General features: G+C 40.7%; 1 protein-coding gene and 2 long non-coding RNA genes across 3 annotated transcripts; 2 read left to right on the top strand and 1 right to left on the bottom strand.

Moving 5' to 3' along the window:
* The first annotated feature begins 1,836 nt into the window (after positions 1-1,836).
* Positions 1,837-2,397, top strand: LOC103648834 (uncharacterized). Its single transcript, XR_002267607.1, has 4 exons — positions 1,837-1,910; positions 2,005-2,079; positions 2,176-2,229; positions 2,319-2,397. It is a non-coding gene; the product is annotated as an uncharacterized lncRNA (long non-coding RNA).
* Positions 2,398-2,505: 108 nt separating this feature from the next.
* On the top strand, positions 2,506-3,071 carry LOC109944535 (uncharacterized). Its single transcript, XR_002267606.1, has 3 exons — positions 2,506-2,617; positions 2,687-2,867; positions 2,954-3,071. It is a non-coding gene; the product is annotated as an uncharacterized lncRNA (long non-coding RNA).
* A 1,379-nt stretch (positions 3,072-4,450) lies between these two features.
* On the bottom strand, positions 4,451-5,423 carry LOC103646804 (uncharacterized). Its single transcript, XM_008671461.2, has 4 exons — positions 5,358-5,423; positions 5,201-5,263; positions 5,002-5,106; positions 4,451-4,916 (listed from the first exon to the last, which is right to left on the bottom strand). The coding sequence occupies exons 1-4, from the start codon at positions 5,391-5,393 to the stop codon at positions 4,545-4,547; spliced, it is 576 nt and encodes a 191-aa protein (XP_008669683.1). The 5' UTR covers positions 5,394-5,423; the 3' UTR covers positions 4,451-4,544.
* Between the last annotated feature and the right edge of the window lie 12,331 nt (positions 5,424-17,754).

The following is a 17,754-nucleotide window of genomic DNA, read 5'->3' as shown; positions in this document are numbered from 1 at the left end:
CACAGGTAACATGTATATATTTATGTTTATTCATGTGTTAATTTTGGTATCCAATCAAGTTTGTATTCCCCCCCTTTAAATTTATGTATATTATTATCAACAAATATGGTGTTTACTTTTTTTATTGTTGTAGCGTAGTTATTTACAAGCATGTAATAATTATCCCTTGTTTGTAAATATTGTATCATTAGTTCTAACTATATATATACTTTGTGTATTAATGCATATTCATTTATGCTTCCAGAAACTGAATATCCGCTGCATTCCCTATGATGTTATTGTATCATCTTGGATAATGAGCGATCGGCAGCGCGATGCTGTCGCTAGGTTGGGATTTTCAAGCATATTTGATTTGCGAACTGATGCCTTAGAGAGCCGATCACTCATCAGGTGGTTGATGGATAAATTGGATCCTCATGACATGACCATACGCCCAGGGGCTGGCAAGGAACTGAAAATAACAAAAGATACAGTTCATCTGATTTTGGGTTTGCCATGTGCTGGAGGAGGCAGGGAGTTTACTGATTGGTATGGCGAAGTGGATGCTGCTGCAAAACTGAGACGTGATCTCAATGTTGGTAAAGAAGAATTTGATGTTGTCAAGCTTCAAGACAAGATAGTGCTTGGCAACGATGATGAGCTATCAATTAGATGTTTTTTCTGATTCTATTCAATCGGCTTCTTTTTCCTTCTGCTTCTTGGGGCATCACAAACAATGAGGTACTCATGACTTCAAACATGGCCCGAATGTCTGATATTGACTGGTGCCAACTAGTTTACACGGATTTGTGTGATGCTGCCGCACGTTGGCATAAAAGGAACAAAACAAACATCACAGCAACAATATATGGATGCTCACTCATTGTGCTGGTAAGTATTTTTTTTGTTTACTGTGCATATATATGATATGCAAATAGTTGTTATGTACTAATTTTATATATTTGTGCATTCCTTTTTTCAGATTTACTACCTTGATCACCTACATCACCCTGCATCTCCTGTTAACAAATATGGTACTCCACGCATTAAGTTTTTTGACAATGAGACCATAAAAGAGTTGGCTCGTGGTGACAGGCGCCCCCCCCCCGTAAAACTGGTGAACCATTCGGATATGCAGAGGTTAGACATAAACAAATTTTTGTCCTGTTATGCAGATGTTAAAATATTATTACTGCTAACTGTTCTATATTACTTTATACAGTTTCGTAGCCGTTCAGAAACGTGTTACGTCATTGCTCCAGAACGGCCTGCTTCTGCCGTTTTCAACATATATGTGCCACATATCAATAATTTGATTGGCAACAAGTTGCAATGTTTGCCCTCCCAGCAGCGTCCAATGTTTCAATCATTGTTTGATGCTCATGACAAAGAGGTGGATAAATACTGTGATTCCCTACAGCTGAGCCATCAGATGATTGTTTCGAAGCAGATTGAACTCTCTGAAACATTTGGTGAAATGATCGATGAAGTTCTGAGAGCTGCAACGCAGCGCGATCCACAGTCAGAAGGTTTTAGTATTTATGTTTATTTTTTTAAACTAATCAAGTTCACCAATTATTTCCTGGAAAATAATATATATATTAATTTATACTCATACAAGCAGCAACATATTTTTTCAGTGTATTTCATTTTTGAAAACTGTATTTTATTTATGCATCCTGATAGTATACTGATGTAGTTTGCAAATGTGTATGTTTAACCATTTTTTTATAACGATACATTTATAATGCAGTTATATTTCAGTAACAACTACTAAATTATTATATGTTCCAAATGTAGATAACCCCCCCACTACCTCAATGCCTCCATCAAATGATCCAGTATCCACACCAACTGTTCAAACACCTGATAAACAACAACATGATCAGGAAAGCCATGTTCCTACTGATCATATCAAAGTATCAGATGATGTAAGTTTTCTCATACAAACTATATATACTATGCATATATTCTATTCTGCATACAAGTTACTGTTTACTCAAATCTCATTTGTTTCCATTATAGATTGTCAGTGGGAACGTCTGCAAAAAAGCTGAAGTTATGGATGCCCCTATTTTTGACAAGACTCCAACATCTAATGTTTGACTTCCATATATCACAATTATTATAATTTCATTCACAATGTATGCAAGTAACATTAATATATATGCATGCTTTATTTTTTTAAATCCCCAGGCTCCCACAACAGACAAGCCTGCTGCTCCTAAGTTAACACCAGATATAAATAGTGTAAGTACTTACACCTTCATCATATTATGCTAATATTAATTATTCCCTATGTTTCATTACGTTTACATTAATAAATTTATTGGTTACAGGAAGGACAAAAATCTGTTACACATGATACTCCTGTATCTGGTGCACCTCTGTTCGATAAAACCCCACTGACAGATGTAAGACATGTTGTCATTTTCATATTTTTCCTATTTATACACTAAGACATACATATTTATGCAACTGTTTACTAACTTTTATTCATATATTAGGCAACCACTGACCTGGTTGCAAAGGATAGTTCATGTAAAGCTGCGGTCGCTGAACATCCCCACGTGTCACGTGAAGACTGTGCTCGCAACCTGCTTAAGTTCATTTTGTCAGGAAAACTAGATCCGAGCATGTATGTACTAGTTATTCAAATTCCAATTAAGTATAATTAGAAGAATTGTAATCAAAGTTTTTTCCCCAGGTCTATCATTAATTTTGGAGGATTTGGAGGGTCTGTCCTTGATGTTGTCCAGTCGTTTGGTCCCAACAAATGTCTTGAGAATACTTTCATGCAGGGATTTATCGACTGTATTCGTCAGGATGATGTATTATACAATCCAGATTCTGTAATCAACACTCTAATACTGAATGTCAACGTTGGGGTAATTGTTTCTCCACAACTTTGTATATTATTGCAACACTTACTGTATAAATATATAATACTAATCAATTTATTTTCTTTGTCCAGACCGTTTTGAATATCGAGGAGTTTGAACAACACAGTTCAAATCCACAGCCCTTCACAACATCACTTCTTAAAGAACATCTTGAACCGACCCTACCTTCAGATGATGTTCTTAACCAGATTAAATTGGTTAGTTCTAATCATTTTCATTTGTACAAATGTTAGAATGTACTTTTGGTCACTAGTTTTATGCTGTATTAGTTTTAATTTTTCATATGCATAGTATAAATCATTCATAATTTCACATATATATTTAACAGATCCTGGTTCCTATGCTACGCCAAAGCCACTGGACCCTTTATGCAATCAATTTTGAACGTCGTCGAATAGACATCTTAGATTCAAATCCTTATGGTACATTGCTTGGAGGCACTACATGGAAACAAATCCATAATGATCAAATGGTGATAAATGGAACGAAGATACCTTGGTCCAGATTAATAATGAGAAGACTTAGCATTGCCTTACATGAAGCTCGACCTGAGTCAACTGTACCAAAGTTTGGCAACTACAAGATTGGGCTCCTTCCCAATTGTCCAACCATGACACCAGGGTCAAATGATTGTGGTTTTTTTGTCGCAAACTTCCTCCGCTACTACGATTTTGATGATGGCGACTCATCAGAATTTTATACTCCGGTATGTCACTAAATTAGTCTTCTAATCTTGCATATATTACTCCTTCAGATTATATTCTACCATTAATTTGATATTATGGCTATTTCAGGATGAACCATTGGACCAACGTGCCTTTGTTCTGCATTACCTTACCTTTCATCGCAACAACATGGTTGCCCCCCTTCCTGCAGAACTGCTGCCTTTCAAGTATTCTCCAAGGAGACGCCGCTGTTTGAAAGCCAAGACTTAGATAGCATAGTTGAACATGATTCCCTGTGGGATGCACAAAACTGTTTATGTTACTTGTTAAGTCACTTATGTCAGGCCTCTGATAATGTGTTTGAAACTCTGTGTGCCACTTATGTTCAATGTGGCTAATGTCTATGCTACTTCGCATCAGTTTTTATCTGAAGTGTATCAAACATAATTGTTACCAGAATGTCTATTTATGTTATATGTTAACAAATTCTATGCTGTTTTCATCTGCAGTTTGTGAGTAGGTTAATCTTTTGGCTTCCAATGTTTGGCTTATTTGTATTATCATATTGTTTCAATATTCAAGTTTTATGCATAATATATACTTCCTTATTTTATATACATTAGGTTCATCTTTTATACATTTTCATGCTAATTATGCTAATTGTAACAAGTGTTTATGCTATATCTTGTTTGTTGTATTTGAAGTGTGAAACCGACGTATGCACTCCCATTTGATTAGTATTGTTAAGTGTATACAGTTTTATATAACATTAATGTCCAGACCTTCCGATTGCTAAACGTTCAATGCCAATTTGTTGTACATATTTAGTTACATAATTTGTGTAATTGTCTATATTTACGCAACATTTTATAGTTTTATATCAACGAATTATATAACCCTGTCATGCAAACTATTTAATTTCCAACAAACTAAAGCATAAGTCATTGTGCTATTACAAGTTTCTACTAAATCGACCACTCTTTAGTCACACTTCAAATTATTCGCCCAAATCCATATGCTCATCGGCTTCTTCATTTTCCACTTCTTCATCAATACGATGTTTTTTTGCAGTCGATGTTTCATTCCACTGTGGAGCAGTTGTTTTATTGTTTAGTCTTGATCCGGCTGGTCGTCCTCTCTTTCGATTAGACAGTTTTGCTAGCCTTGCCCTGTTCTCTTCCACAGACAGACATGTTCTGCTGTTATGCCCATCTGCTATTCCACACAAATGGCATCTCCTATTCTTCTTTTTCTCTCCTTTCGCACCTAGTCTCATAACCCTATCTTCTGAATTTTTGATTGTCCGGCCCTTTGGTCTTGCACGATCCGGCATACTCAGATTTATAACATCCACATTAAAATTCAACCTCTGCATAATAATAGACGTTACTATTTAGTATACGCATATTTACATATATTTATACCAATCAGTAAAATCATTTATCAATGCTCACCTTTTTAGCTTCTGAGGATGCAGCAATATGTTCAATTTGTTCATGTGCTACGTGACACGGAGAACTTGTATCACCAACCTCATGTGAAATTCTCATGTTGTCCTCCTTTAAAGCCCAACCCAAATACATCAACATTTACATGCAGCATAAATATATATTTTCATTTTAGACAAATAAACAATATTATTTTAATATGTACCTGGTTACCAGTTGTTATTATTGTTAACGCATGTTCACATCCAGTCCTGGTGTTATGCGAATCCTACAAAATATTATTTGCTTATTACATTGATATTATATATTCATTATATACAATACTTCATGCAAGCTTATATATATATATATCTTTTACATACCTTATTATGACATGTAATTGTATTGTCATCTTCCATCCCATCGCCAGCATTATTTTTATTCAACTCTTCTTCTTGGTACAAAATAACATGTTACTATGCATAATTTATGTTACAAATAGTATAACACTAAAACATCTGCAATATTATTACCTTGTCTTCCTCATTATCACTAACATCTGTTGACTCATTACATCCAATATCTGGCTCCAATCGGCTTAGAACGACATCGAGCTCATCCAACACATCCATTGCCTTATCGTACCCTGCTTTTGACATACACGCCTGGCGAACTACTTTCATTGTTTTCGTTAACAACATTTTCTGTCTGTATGATTTAGTAACTCCATCCTTCCCCCTGAAGCTCTTATCAATTCTTTCAAATGGAACATCTTTTCTTGATGAGACAGTGTACCTTTGCAATATATACTTTGAAGGTATCTTTTCAACTTGAAGATGCATGAAGGCTCTTAAAAGATGAACACACAATAGACCTGAAAACATGAAAACGAACCATTATTTCAAAAATATACATTAATTTGTACTACAATCATCAAATTATCTATTATGCAAATTTTTTATGCTAACCAACATAATACGTACAAACATGTATGTTCCCACTGTTTGCACTCGCATGTATACTCCCCAGCTTCTATGTCTGCTGTTATCTTGAATTGATGTTGTCCCCACACAATTTTGTTAGACCGTTTTGTATGCTGTACGATCCATTCATTATCACATCCGTCTGGGTCCTTTAATATTTTGTATGCAGTGGCGTATTTCATTGATTCCTCGAATCTATTCATAACAGCTCTTGTGTACGCTCTTGAGACTCTCACTTCGAACCTATACAATGTATCTGTTGTCCTTGGTGCCTATAACACATTATTATCATAATTAAACAAATTATTTACATAATTGTATGCAAACCGTTATTGCTAACAAGCACGACATACCTTGCTCACCAATGCCTCCTTTGATTCTTTCATTTTCCTGTTGTGCAACATTTTCATCATTTGTTTAGCGAACTCATGCAGTGGGGTGTTCGCATCTACATGTGATTGCTTCACTAATCTGTTCATGCTCTCACTTCGTTGTGTAGATACCATTACCCCACAGAAGTCATTTTTAAAAAATGCAGGTATCCATTCTTTTCTTATTTCATATAATTTGCGTAGAGTCATATCTTCATGAAGATTGAACTCCTCTAGCATCATTTCCCAGGCACATTCAAACTCATGAGGAGTTAATGGATGATGTATAATAGACTGGAATGTGGTTTTAAAATCCTTAACAGCAAACCTGACATATATCTCATTCAGGAATGGCATAAATCTGTTCTGTACATGCCATAAGCACAGTCTGTGAACTGTTTTTGGAAATACAGTTCTCAGAGCAATTGGCATTGCAGGATCTTGATCTGCAATTGTTCACAGATTATTCAGTTATTTTCACAATAAATTAATTCACTGTTTTGCATAACAAATTTATATATCACATACATGTAAGCATAACTCTTGGACCCTCGCATCCCATACATGTTTTGAATGAATTGAAAGCCCATTCAAAAGTATGTACAGTTTCATCTCCCAACAAAACAAATCCAAACACTGTACACTGCAGATGGCTGTTAGCTCCAACAAACATGCCCAGTGGTTTATCATATATATTTGTCTTGTGTGTTGTATCAAATGTCACAGCATCACCATAATCTGCGTATTCTCCCTGCATACTTGCGTGTGACCAAAAAATACTAACTATTTTCCCATCATCGTCTAGCTGGAAATCACAAAAAAATTGTGGATTCTGTTTCTTGCATTCTCTAAAGAAAGCCAAAAGTTTGGCTACATCATTTGAGCAATTTTCTCTTCTCCTGGCTGCCCTCCTACATTTGTTTGCAATAAAATTGTTACACACACATTTACTATAGTAATATTCCTGGCTATTGATATATACACATGTAACCAAAAAGTATTGCTTACATGTTTTTTAGATCTTGAGCAGTTACCGGTACGTTCTCCGGCCCATCATGCATTTCTGATATGAAATCAACTATGCAATGCTGCGGCACTCGTCTATCATGCATTGCATCCACAAAATTTATGAACTCAGCATCCCTAATTTTGTTGCAACGTAAATGTTGTTTCTCTGCTTCGTCAGTTATGAACTCATGGTTATGCTCCAAGTTTACCAGTTCAATTTTTGTAGCTACAACCATTTTGTTTTCATCATCATATATTTTTTTTAATTTTATTCCAGCTTTGCATTGTGTACGCCCCGAAGATCTATTCCTCATCCTAGGTGTATCATTAGATTTTGCTGCACTTTTACCTTCACGTGAACAATTTATCCACTTACTGAATGTCTTCTCTCTGTATTTCTTCAGTGGAAATCCAACTTCATATGCATACCTTTTATAGAATTTATATGCATCATCAACATCCTTGAAAGTCATCCCTACCGTTGGCACTATAGTTGGATCAATGGTTTTTGCCTGCTATTTCATTGTCATTGTTGTTTGTACCATGGAATATGTTCACAACAATATAATCAATCAATAATCAAAATGCATCGATTGGACTTACATGTGAACGCAGTATCTGTGGCGTATCCATCTCCCTGGAGCTAATATTGGACATAGGAGGTCGAACCCTTTGTTCTCCTTCTTCCCCTATGCTCATCTTGGCGATCTCAGGACCCATTAGAGCAGGCGGTGGTGTCACCAATGAGTTACCACCAACTCCTCCCTCTGTCTCTGGATCAAGACGAACGCCATCTCCTTCCATCGCCGGCGACCCTCCAGAGCCGGCCATCTCCAACTCCGATTAGTTATGCAGGCTTAATGGTCTTTTTTCCGAATGAAAGTAAATCTCGGATACTATTAAAGTAACTGCATCCACGTTTAAAGGGTCTCCCCATTATTTCCGAAACCGTCCCGATATTATGTCGACGTCTTTGTCAAACTAAAATTCATAATATAAAATTTACGCACAATGACACAACGTTTTACGCCAATCGGTATATAATGTTTATGCATCTATTCTGCCGCTTCGGTTTTATGCCATATCTTTCAACATCTTATGCTTCATGTTTTTTTACCTTCTGCACATTACTTACCATGCAAGATCCATAATTTACGCGCCCACGTATCCCAGTAATCACGTTTGCATGTGGCATATATTCCCTTTAATTCCGCGCAATTCCCTTACCATTCAAACAACCGCGTCACGGCGCCGTCTAACCTGCATGCCGCCTCTCAGCCCCACATTAAAACACAGGCGCGCCTGTTCCATCCGCCAGACCGGGAACCGACCTGGGCTTCCTTTAATATCCGAAGCCCTGGGCTCCCGTTATACCTGCCCTATATATATATATAAAATATATATATATATATATATATATATATATATATATATATATATATATATATATATATATATATATATATATATATATATATAATTGATCAACCACATGCTTCACCACATAACTCATACACATATGTTATTTTCATAAGGTACCCCTTTGAATGGTTACTCTAAGTTTTATCACTCATTTACTTATTCCATTTCTTTGAATAAATATGAATAAAGCAATTTATTCATAATAATGATTGAAAATCTAACTGCTTGTTTATTTTATGAACTTCATAATTCAAATTCTAGTTTCAAGATTTATTCTTAGCTTTGAATAACCAATATAATATTAACATTTAGTTATTTTAATAAAATGATTCCAAACCAATAAATTCCTTAAATGACATTTTTATATCTAATTACTTTGAAGAACTTTTCCAATAATCAAGACACAATTTTAGGGTGTTGCACTGGCGGGTTCTACGATAGTAGTTATCGAGCCCCCCAAGGGGGAGTATCTACCTTCGGGGACAAATGCTAGGTCGGACGGTGTCTTGTCTGTTGGTTCCTCGCACAATTGTGGCGTTCCCTCGAACATTGGTGCCACTTGTGTGGCGACCGTTCGCCTCCTGGGTGGATTTTAGGCTTTCTAATGCCCTCCTTATAAACCCCGGGCCATCGCTCCCCTGCTAGTCATCCTTGACATCTCTTTCGATATCGTCTTAACCGAGTCAGCGGTAGAAATTTGAGCTTATCAAGATGTCGCGCTCCGTTGGTCACAAGTCGTCGAAGGCTTCTTCCCTCGGGCTCACGGACGTCCTCTTTTTGTCTGATTTTGCTCCACCTCCCCCCATAGCAGCGCAGTCGTCGTCTACCCGGAGGCTGCATCTCGGTAGAGCTCCATGTTTCTTCCTTCTCCTCCTCGGGTGCTCGGGGGAGCCGCGATGTATTTCGTGCTCGGTTGAAGTCGTGCTGCTGTGGGTGTAGCTCACTGAGGCTGGAGGTTGTGTTTCCAGTAAGTCGTTTGATTCTCACTTTTTCCATGGTTTTTTCTCCTTTGTCCCCTTTTCTTATCCTGCTTGTTTCTCGTGGCAGTCTTGGAAGCGAGCTCGAGATGCAACGCCACCGCTCGAGCCAACATCTTGATTACGTTGGGGCCCATGGTGCCTATTTGATCGAGCGTCTGGATGCCTCATGCCATGTTCAGGACATTGCTGACTTTGATGTTCATTGTAGGGCTGCGGTGCCACTGCTCATGGTGGAGGTCTACTTCGGCAGCCACCTTCAGGATCTCATCGATCCCCCTTCGTCCCTCTCAGATGAAAGGTTGGAGGACCTGCTAGAAGGTTACGACGATGTAGCCAGTCGCGTTATGCTTAGGGTGTATGCTTACGATGTCGTTCGTGTTGCATGCTAACCGCGGTGTGGTACGCCTCAACACTGTCCCCAAGGCAATAATAATGAAAAAGAATTTTGCTTTCTGGTTTCTAGCATTGTGCGGCCTTCGAACCCCTTCCCTTTGCTATCTACACGGGCTCATCCGGGAACCTCTCCTCTTTAAGAGCACACAAGAGAGAGAGGGGGAGAGAAAGGGAAAAGCACTCCTCTTCGCCGATCTCTCGCTAGTTCATGCTTTCCTTTGCCCATTGATCGAGGCGGCTGTAGAAGGGGCAGTCGTCTGAGGGGACGGTGCGACCATCCCATATTTCCTACTGGGTTCCCCTTCATCCTTTGGCCAACAAACCATCAATTTACTCCCCAATGTGTTGATCGCCCCCCCTTGAGGTAAGAAGGCGTCGTGGCTTCATGCCCGTTCAGCCACCTTACGGACCCCCTTGGAGTGGACCGAGGATGCTCTTTTAAGGGATTCAAGAGCGGTACGTTCGTCCTTAAAGGCATCTAACACTGAGGTGCAGCATCTATCATCATGACTAGCGACTCTTAATGGTCCGGGGGTAGGTAAACTATCACGGTCTGGATTCTAGGTTGTCGTCATTTTCTAGATTTTTTATTACCTAGTGGTTTGTCGCGGGTCCTAGGGCTGAAGCGTTGGGCTTTTCCTATTGTAACACCTCAAAACTATCAACTAAAAATAATGCATTTAAATTATTAGTAGTCAGCATAGTAAATAATTTTATTTCTTTCTTTCAAGTGTTTCATCTTATTTACCTTTAGAATAATTTTTGTTTGCTCATGTTTGATTGATGTTTGTTTTTCTAAAATTTCATTTATATTAAGAACCCAATTAATTAATATTAGAACTTTGGTCCAAAAATAAAGTATTTAATGATAAATATTGTTGGTATAATTATTATGAATGTTTAGAGATATTTAAAAATATATTTATTTATATTTTTGGGAAATAAGGATAAACAATATGATCAAACCCTAGCCAACTGGCCCACCAGTCAGGCCCAAGCGACACCCGCACCGCTTTACCCCTCCCTCTCTCACCGACACGCAGGCCCCACCCGCAGGCCCTTCTCTTCCTCCTCTAGCCACCGCCGCCCTGGCCTTCGACGGACCGTCCGCGCGCGCCGCACCGTCCCAACCGAGCCGCCAGCCCGACCGTGCCCCTCGCCTCCCGTGCCAGAAACGGTCGCGTATCTCCCCCTACCTCTCCCCCACTTCCCCTCTCTCCATCAATGGAGGAAACGACCGCCATTAAGGTGAGTAATGGAGTCGTCGACCTCTCTCTCCCTCTCCCCGGCGCCCTCTCCCTTTCCCTTCTCCTTCTATAAAAGAAGCAGCCGAGTTCTCTCTCCCTCCCCTGCCGAATTCGCTCTCTCCCTCACTTCTCTCTCTCTCACTCGCCTAACCGGTTGCGTCACGCCCTCGCCGGAGTCCGCCGAGCCCCGTCAAACCCTCGGTCGCGCTCTCCTAAGCCCCTATCGCCTTGGCAGAGCCTCTGCCATTTGTTCCAAGCTCCCATCGTTCGCGTCCCGGTCGAGCCCTATTGTTCGCGCCTCGCCCGATCCTCTGCAGTTCCACGCCTGCGCCGAGCCTCTGTTGTCCCGGCTGATAGTCGCCTAGAGGGGGGGGTGAATAGGGCGAAACTGAAATTCTCAAAAATAATCACAACTACAAGCCGGGTTAGCGTTAGAAATATAATCGAGTCCACGAGAGAGAGCGAAAAACAAATCGCAAGCAAATAATGAAGTGAGACACGCGGATTTGTTTTACCGAGGTTCGGTTCTCTCAAACCTACTCCCCGTTGAGGAGGCCACAAAGGCCGGGTCTCTTTCAACCCTTCCCTCTCTCAAACGGTCCCTCGGACCGAGTGAGCTTCTCTTCTCAAATCAAAGCCGGGAACAAAACTTCCCCGCAAGGGCCACCACACAATTGGTGCCTCTTGCCTTGATTACAATGGAGTTTTGATCACAAGAACAAGTGAGAAAGAAAAGAAGCAATCCAAGCACAAGAGCTCAAATGAACACGGCAAATCACTCTCACTAGTCGCTAGGGCTTTGTGTGGAATTGGAGAGGATTTGATCTCTTTGGTGTGTCTAGAATTGAATGCTAGAGCTCTTGTAATAGTTGGGAAGTGGAAAACTTGGATGCAATGAATGGTGGGGTGGTTGGGGTATTTATAGCCCCAACCACCAAATGTGGTCGTTGGGAACCTGTCTGTTCGATGGCGCACCGGACAGTCCGGTGCACACCGGACAGTCCGGTGCACACCGGACAGTCCGGTGCCCCCTGCCACGTCATCACTGCCGTTGGATTCTAGCCGTTGGAGCTTCTGACTTGTGGGCCCGCCTGGATGTCCGGTGCACACCGGACATGTACTGTTTGATGTCCGGTGCACCGGTATGGGCGTGCCTGACGTCTGCGCGCGCTGCGCGCGCATTAAATGCACCGCAGGGAGCCGTTGGCGCCGCAGGGAGCCGTTGCTCCGCTGGCACACCGGACAGTCCGGTGCACACCGGACAGTCCGGTGAATTTTAGCGGAGCGGCTGCCGCGCGAACCCGAGCCTGGCGAGTTCCGGAGACCGCGCTTTCTAGGAGCACCGGACATGTCCGGTGCACACCGGACAGTCCGGTGAATTATAGCGCGCCGGCTTCCGAGTATTCCCGAGGGCGAAGAGTTTGAGTTGGTGTCCTCTGGGCGCACCGGACACTGTCCGGTGCACACCGGACAGTCCGGTGCCTTCAGCCAGAGGTGCCCTCGGTTGCCTCATTGCTCCTTTGTTGAATCCAACACTTGGTCTTTTTATTGACTGAATGTGAACCTTTTGCACCTGTATAACTTATGCACTTAGAGTAAACTAGTTAGTCCAATTATTTGTGTTGGACAATTCAACCACCAAAATTATTTAGGAACTAGGTGTAAGCCTAATTCCCTTTCAATCTCCCCCTTTTTGGTGATTGATGCCAACACAAACCAAAGCAAATATAGAAGTGCATAATTGAACTAGTTTACATAATGTAAGTGCAAAGGTTGCTTGGAGTTGAGCCAATAAAACTACTTACAAGATATGCATGGAATGTTTCTTTCTTATTTAACATTTTGGACCACGTTTGCACCACAAGTTTTGTTTTTGCAAATTCTTTTGTAAGTTCATTTCAAAGATCTTTTGCACATAGTCAAAGATAAATGAATAAGAGTTAGCAAAGCATTTTCAAGATTTGAAATTTTCTCGCCCTGTTTCAAATGCTTTTCCTTTGACTAAACAAAACTCCCCCTAAAGGAGATCCACCTCTTAGTGATCAAGAGGGTTTTGATATATATTTTTAAAATACTACTTTCTTCCCCTTTTGAACACAATAGGATACCAATTGATAAATACTTTTGGAAAACACTAAGTTTTTGAAATTGGTGGTGGTGCGTGGTGCGGTCCTTTTGCTTTGGGCTCATTTCTCCCCCTTTTTGGCATGAATCGCCAAAAACGGAATCATTAGAGCCCTCGAAGTAATTTCTTCCCCTTTGGTCATAAGTAAATGAGTTAAGATTATACCAAAGGAGAAGTCCTTTTCTTTGATGCTCATTTCTCATCAAAGAATAGAGAGTTGCTTGGAGTGATGGCGAAGTATGAGTTACGGAGTGGAAGCCTTTGTCTTCGCCGAAGACTCCAATTTCCTTTCAATACTCCTATGACTTGGTTTGAAATACACTTGGAAAACACATTAGTCATAGCATATGAAAGAGATATGATCAAAGGTATATAAATGAGCTATGTGTGCAAGTTAGCAAAAGAAATTTCTAGAATCAAGAATATTGAGCTCATGCCTAAGTTTGGTAAAAGATTGTTCATCAAGTGGCTTGGTAAAGATATCGGCTAATTGATCTTTAGTGTTAATATAAGAAATCTTGATATCTCCCTTTTGTTGGTGATCCCTAAGAAAATGATACCGAATGGCTATGTGCTTAGTGCGGCTATGCTCGACGGGATTGTCGGCCATTTTGATTGCACTCTCATTATCACATAGCAAAGGGACTTTGGTTAATTTGTAACCGTAGTCCCGCAGGGTTTGCCTCATCCAAAGCAATTGCGCGCAACAATGACCTGCGGCAATATACTCGGCTTCGGCGGTGGAAAGAGCGACCGAATTTTGCTTCTTTGAAGCCCATGACACCAAGGATCTTCCCAAGAACTGGCAAGTCCCCGATGTGCTCTTCCTATTAATCTTACACCCCGCCCAATCGGCATCCGAATAACCAATCAAATCAAAAGTGGATCCCCGAGGGTACCAAAGCCCAAACTTAGGTGTATAAGCCAAATATCTCAAGATTCGTTTTACGGCCGTAAGGTGAGATTCCTTAGGGTCGGATTGGAATCTTGCACACATGCAAACGGAAAGCATAATGTCCGGTCGAGATGCACATAAATAAAGCAATGAACCAATCATCGACCGGTATACCTTTTGATCCACGGACTTACCTCCCGTGTCGAGGTCGAGATGCCCATTTGTTCCCATGGGTGTTTTGATGGGCTTGGCATCCTTCATTCCAAACTTGCTTAGGATGTCTTGAGTGTACTTCGTTTGGCTGATGAAGGTGCCCTCTTGGAGTTGCTTTACTTGAAATCCTAGAAAATACTTCAACTCCCCCATCATAGACATCTCGAATTTCTTTGTCATGATCCTACTAAATTCTTCACATGTAGATTCGTTAGTAGACCCAAATATAATATCATCAACATAAATTTGGCATACAAACAAATCATTGTCAAGAGTTTTAGTGAATAAAGTAGGATCGGCCTTGCCGACTTTGAAGCCATTAGTGATAAGGAAATCTCTTAGGCATTCATACCATGCTCTTGGGGCTTGCTTGAGCCCATAAAGCGCCTTAGAGAGCCTATAGACATGGTTAGGATACTCACTGTCTTCAAAGCCGGGAGGTTGCTCAACATAGACCTCTTCCTTGATTGGTCCGTTGAGGAAGGCACTTTTCACGTCCATTTGATAAAGCTTAAAGCCATGGTAAGTAGCATAGGCCAATAATATGCGAATTGACTCAAGCCTAGCTACGGGTGCATAGGTTTCACCAAAATCCAAACCTTCGACTTGGGAGTATCCTTTGGCCACAAGTCGAGCTTTGTTCCTTGTCACCACACCATGCTCATCTTGTTTGTTGCGGAAAACCCATTTGGTTCCTACAACATTTTGGTTAGGACGTGGAACCAAGTGACATACCTCATTTCTAGTGAAGTTGTTGAGCTCCTCTTGCATCGCCACCACCCAATCCGAATCTTGGAGAGCTTCCTCTACCCTGTGTGGCTCAATAGAGGAAACAAAAGAGTAATGTTCACAAAAATGAGCAACCCGAGATCGAGTGGTTACCCCCTTATGAATGTCGCCGAGGATGGTGTCGACGGGGTGATCTCGTTGTATTGCTTGGTGGACTCTTGGGTGTGGCGGTCTTGGTTCTTCTTCATCCTCCTTTTCTTGATCATTTGTATCTCCCCCTTGATCATTGCCATTATCTTGAGGTGGCTCATCTTCTTGATTTTGTCCTTCATCAACTTGAGCCTCATCCTCATTTTGAGTTGGTGGAGATGCTTGCGTGGAGGAGGACGGTTGATCTTGTGCATTTGGAGGCTCTTCGGATTCCTTAGGACACACATCCCCAATGGACATGTTCCTTAGCGCGATGCATGGAGCCTGTTCTTCACCTATCTCATCAAGATCAACTTGCTCTACTTGAGAGCCGTTAGTTTCGTCAAACACAACGTCACAAGAAACTTCAACAAGTCCTGAGGACTTGTTAAAGACTCTATATGCCCTTGTGTTTGAATCATATCCTAGTAAAAAGCCTTCTACAGTTTTAGGAGCAAATTTAGATTTTCTACCTCTTTTAACAAGTATAAAACATTTGCTACCAAAAACTCTAAAATATGAAATATTTGGCTTTTTACCGGTTAGGAGTTCATAGGATGTCTTCTTGAGGATTCGGTGAAGATATAACCGGTTGATGGCGTAGCAAGCGGTGTTGACCGCTTCGGCCCAAAACCGATCCGGTGTCTTGTACTCATCAAGCATGGTTCTTGCCATGTCCAATAGAGTTCGATTCTTCCTCTCTACTACACCATTTTGTTGTGGAGTGTAGGGAGAAGAGAACTCATGCTTGATGCCCTCCTCCTCAAGGAAGCCTTCTATTTGAGAGTTCTTGAACTCCGTCCCGTTGTCGCTTCTTATTTTCTTGATCCTTAATCCGAACTCATTTTGAGCCCGTCTCAAGAATCCCTTTAAGGTCTCTTGGGTTTGAGATTTTTCCTGTAAAAAGAATACCCAAGTGAAGCGAGTATAATCATCCACTATTACAAGACAATACTTACTCCCGCCGATGCTTATGTAAGCAATCGGGCCGAATAGATCCATGTGGAGTAGCTCAAGCGGCCTGTCGGTCGTCATGATGTTCTTGTGTGGATGATGGACTCCAACTTGCTTCCCTGCCTGGCATGCGCTACAAATCCTGTCTTTCTCAAAATGAACATTTGTTAATCCTAAAATGTGTTCTCCCTTTAGAAGCTTATGAAGATTCTTCATCCCAACATGGGCTAGTCGGCGGTGCCAGAGCCAACCCAAGTTAGTCTTAGCAATTAAGCATGTGTCGAGTTCAGCTCTATCAAAATCTACCAAGTATAGCTGACCCTCTAACACACCCTTAAATGCTATTGAATCATCACTTCTTCTAAAGACAGTGACACCTACATCAGTAAAAAGACAGTTGTAGCCCATTTGACATAATTGAGAAACAGAAAGCAAGTTGTAATCTAAAGAATCAACAAGAAAAACATTGGAAATAGTATGGTCAGGTGATATAGCAATTTTACCCAAACCTTTGACCAAACCTTGATTTCCATCCCCGAATGTGATAGCTCGTTGGGAATCTTGGTTTTTCTCATATGAGGAGAACATCCTTTTCTCCCCGGTCATGTGGTTTGTGCACCCGCTGTCGAGTATCCAACTTGAGCCCCCGGATGCATAAACCTACAAAACAATTTTAGTTCTTGACTTTAGGTACCCAAACGGTTTTGGGTCCTTTGGCATTAGAAACAAGAACTTTGGGTACCCAAACACAAGTCTTGGAGCCCTTGTGTTTGCCCCCAACAAACTTGGCAACTATCTTGCCGGATTTGTTAGTTAAAACATAAGATGCATCAAAAGTTTTAAATGAAAGACTATGTTCATTTGATGCACTAGGAGTTTTCTTAGGCAACTTAGCACGGGTTGGTTGCCTAGAACTAGATGTCTCACCCTTATACATAAAAGCATGATTTGGGCCAGAGTGAGACTTCCTAGAATGAATTCTCCTAATTTTGCTCTCGGGATAGCCGGCAGGGTATAAAATGTAACCCTCGTTATCCTGAGGCATGGGAGCTTTGCCCTTAACAAAGTTGGACAATCTCTTAGGAGGGGCACTAATTTTGACATTGTCTCCCCTTTGGAAGCCAATGCCATCCTTAATGCCCGGGCGTCTCCCATTATAAAGCATGCTTCTAGCAAATTTAAATTTTTCATTTTCTAAGTTATGCTCGGCAATTTTAGCATCTAATATTGCTATATGATCATTTTGTTTTTTTAATTAAAGCCATGTGATC

The sequence above is a fragment of the Zea mays genome, chromosome 2, assembly GCF_902167145.1.
Source record: "Zea mays cultivar B73 chromosome 2, Zm-B73-REFERENCE-NAM-5.0, whole genome shotgun sequence".
In the NCBI taxonomy this organism is placed as follows: domain Eukaryota; kingdom Viridiplantae; phylum Streptophyta; class Magnoliopsida; order Poales; family Poaceae; genus Zea; species Zea mays.
Note: the sequence above shows the minus strand (reverse complement) of the source record. Positions and strands in the feature narration are given on the sequence as shown.

Coding starts and splice junctions, on each gene's coding strand:
- LOC103646804 (XM_008671461.2), bottom strand. CDS start 5,393: ATGGAAGATGACAATACAATTACATGTCATAATAAG. Junction 5,264..5,357: donor CAATTACATGTCATAATAAG/GTATGTAAAAGA, acceptor AATATTTTGTAG/GATTCGCATAACACCAGGAC. Junction 5,107..5,200: donor TAATAACAACTGGTAACCAG/GTACATATTAAA, acceptor TGGGCTTTAAAG/GAGGACAACATGAGAATTTC.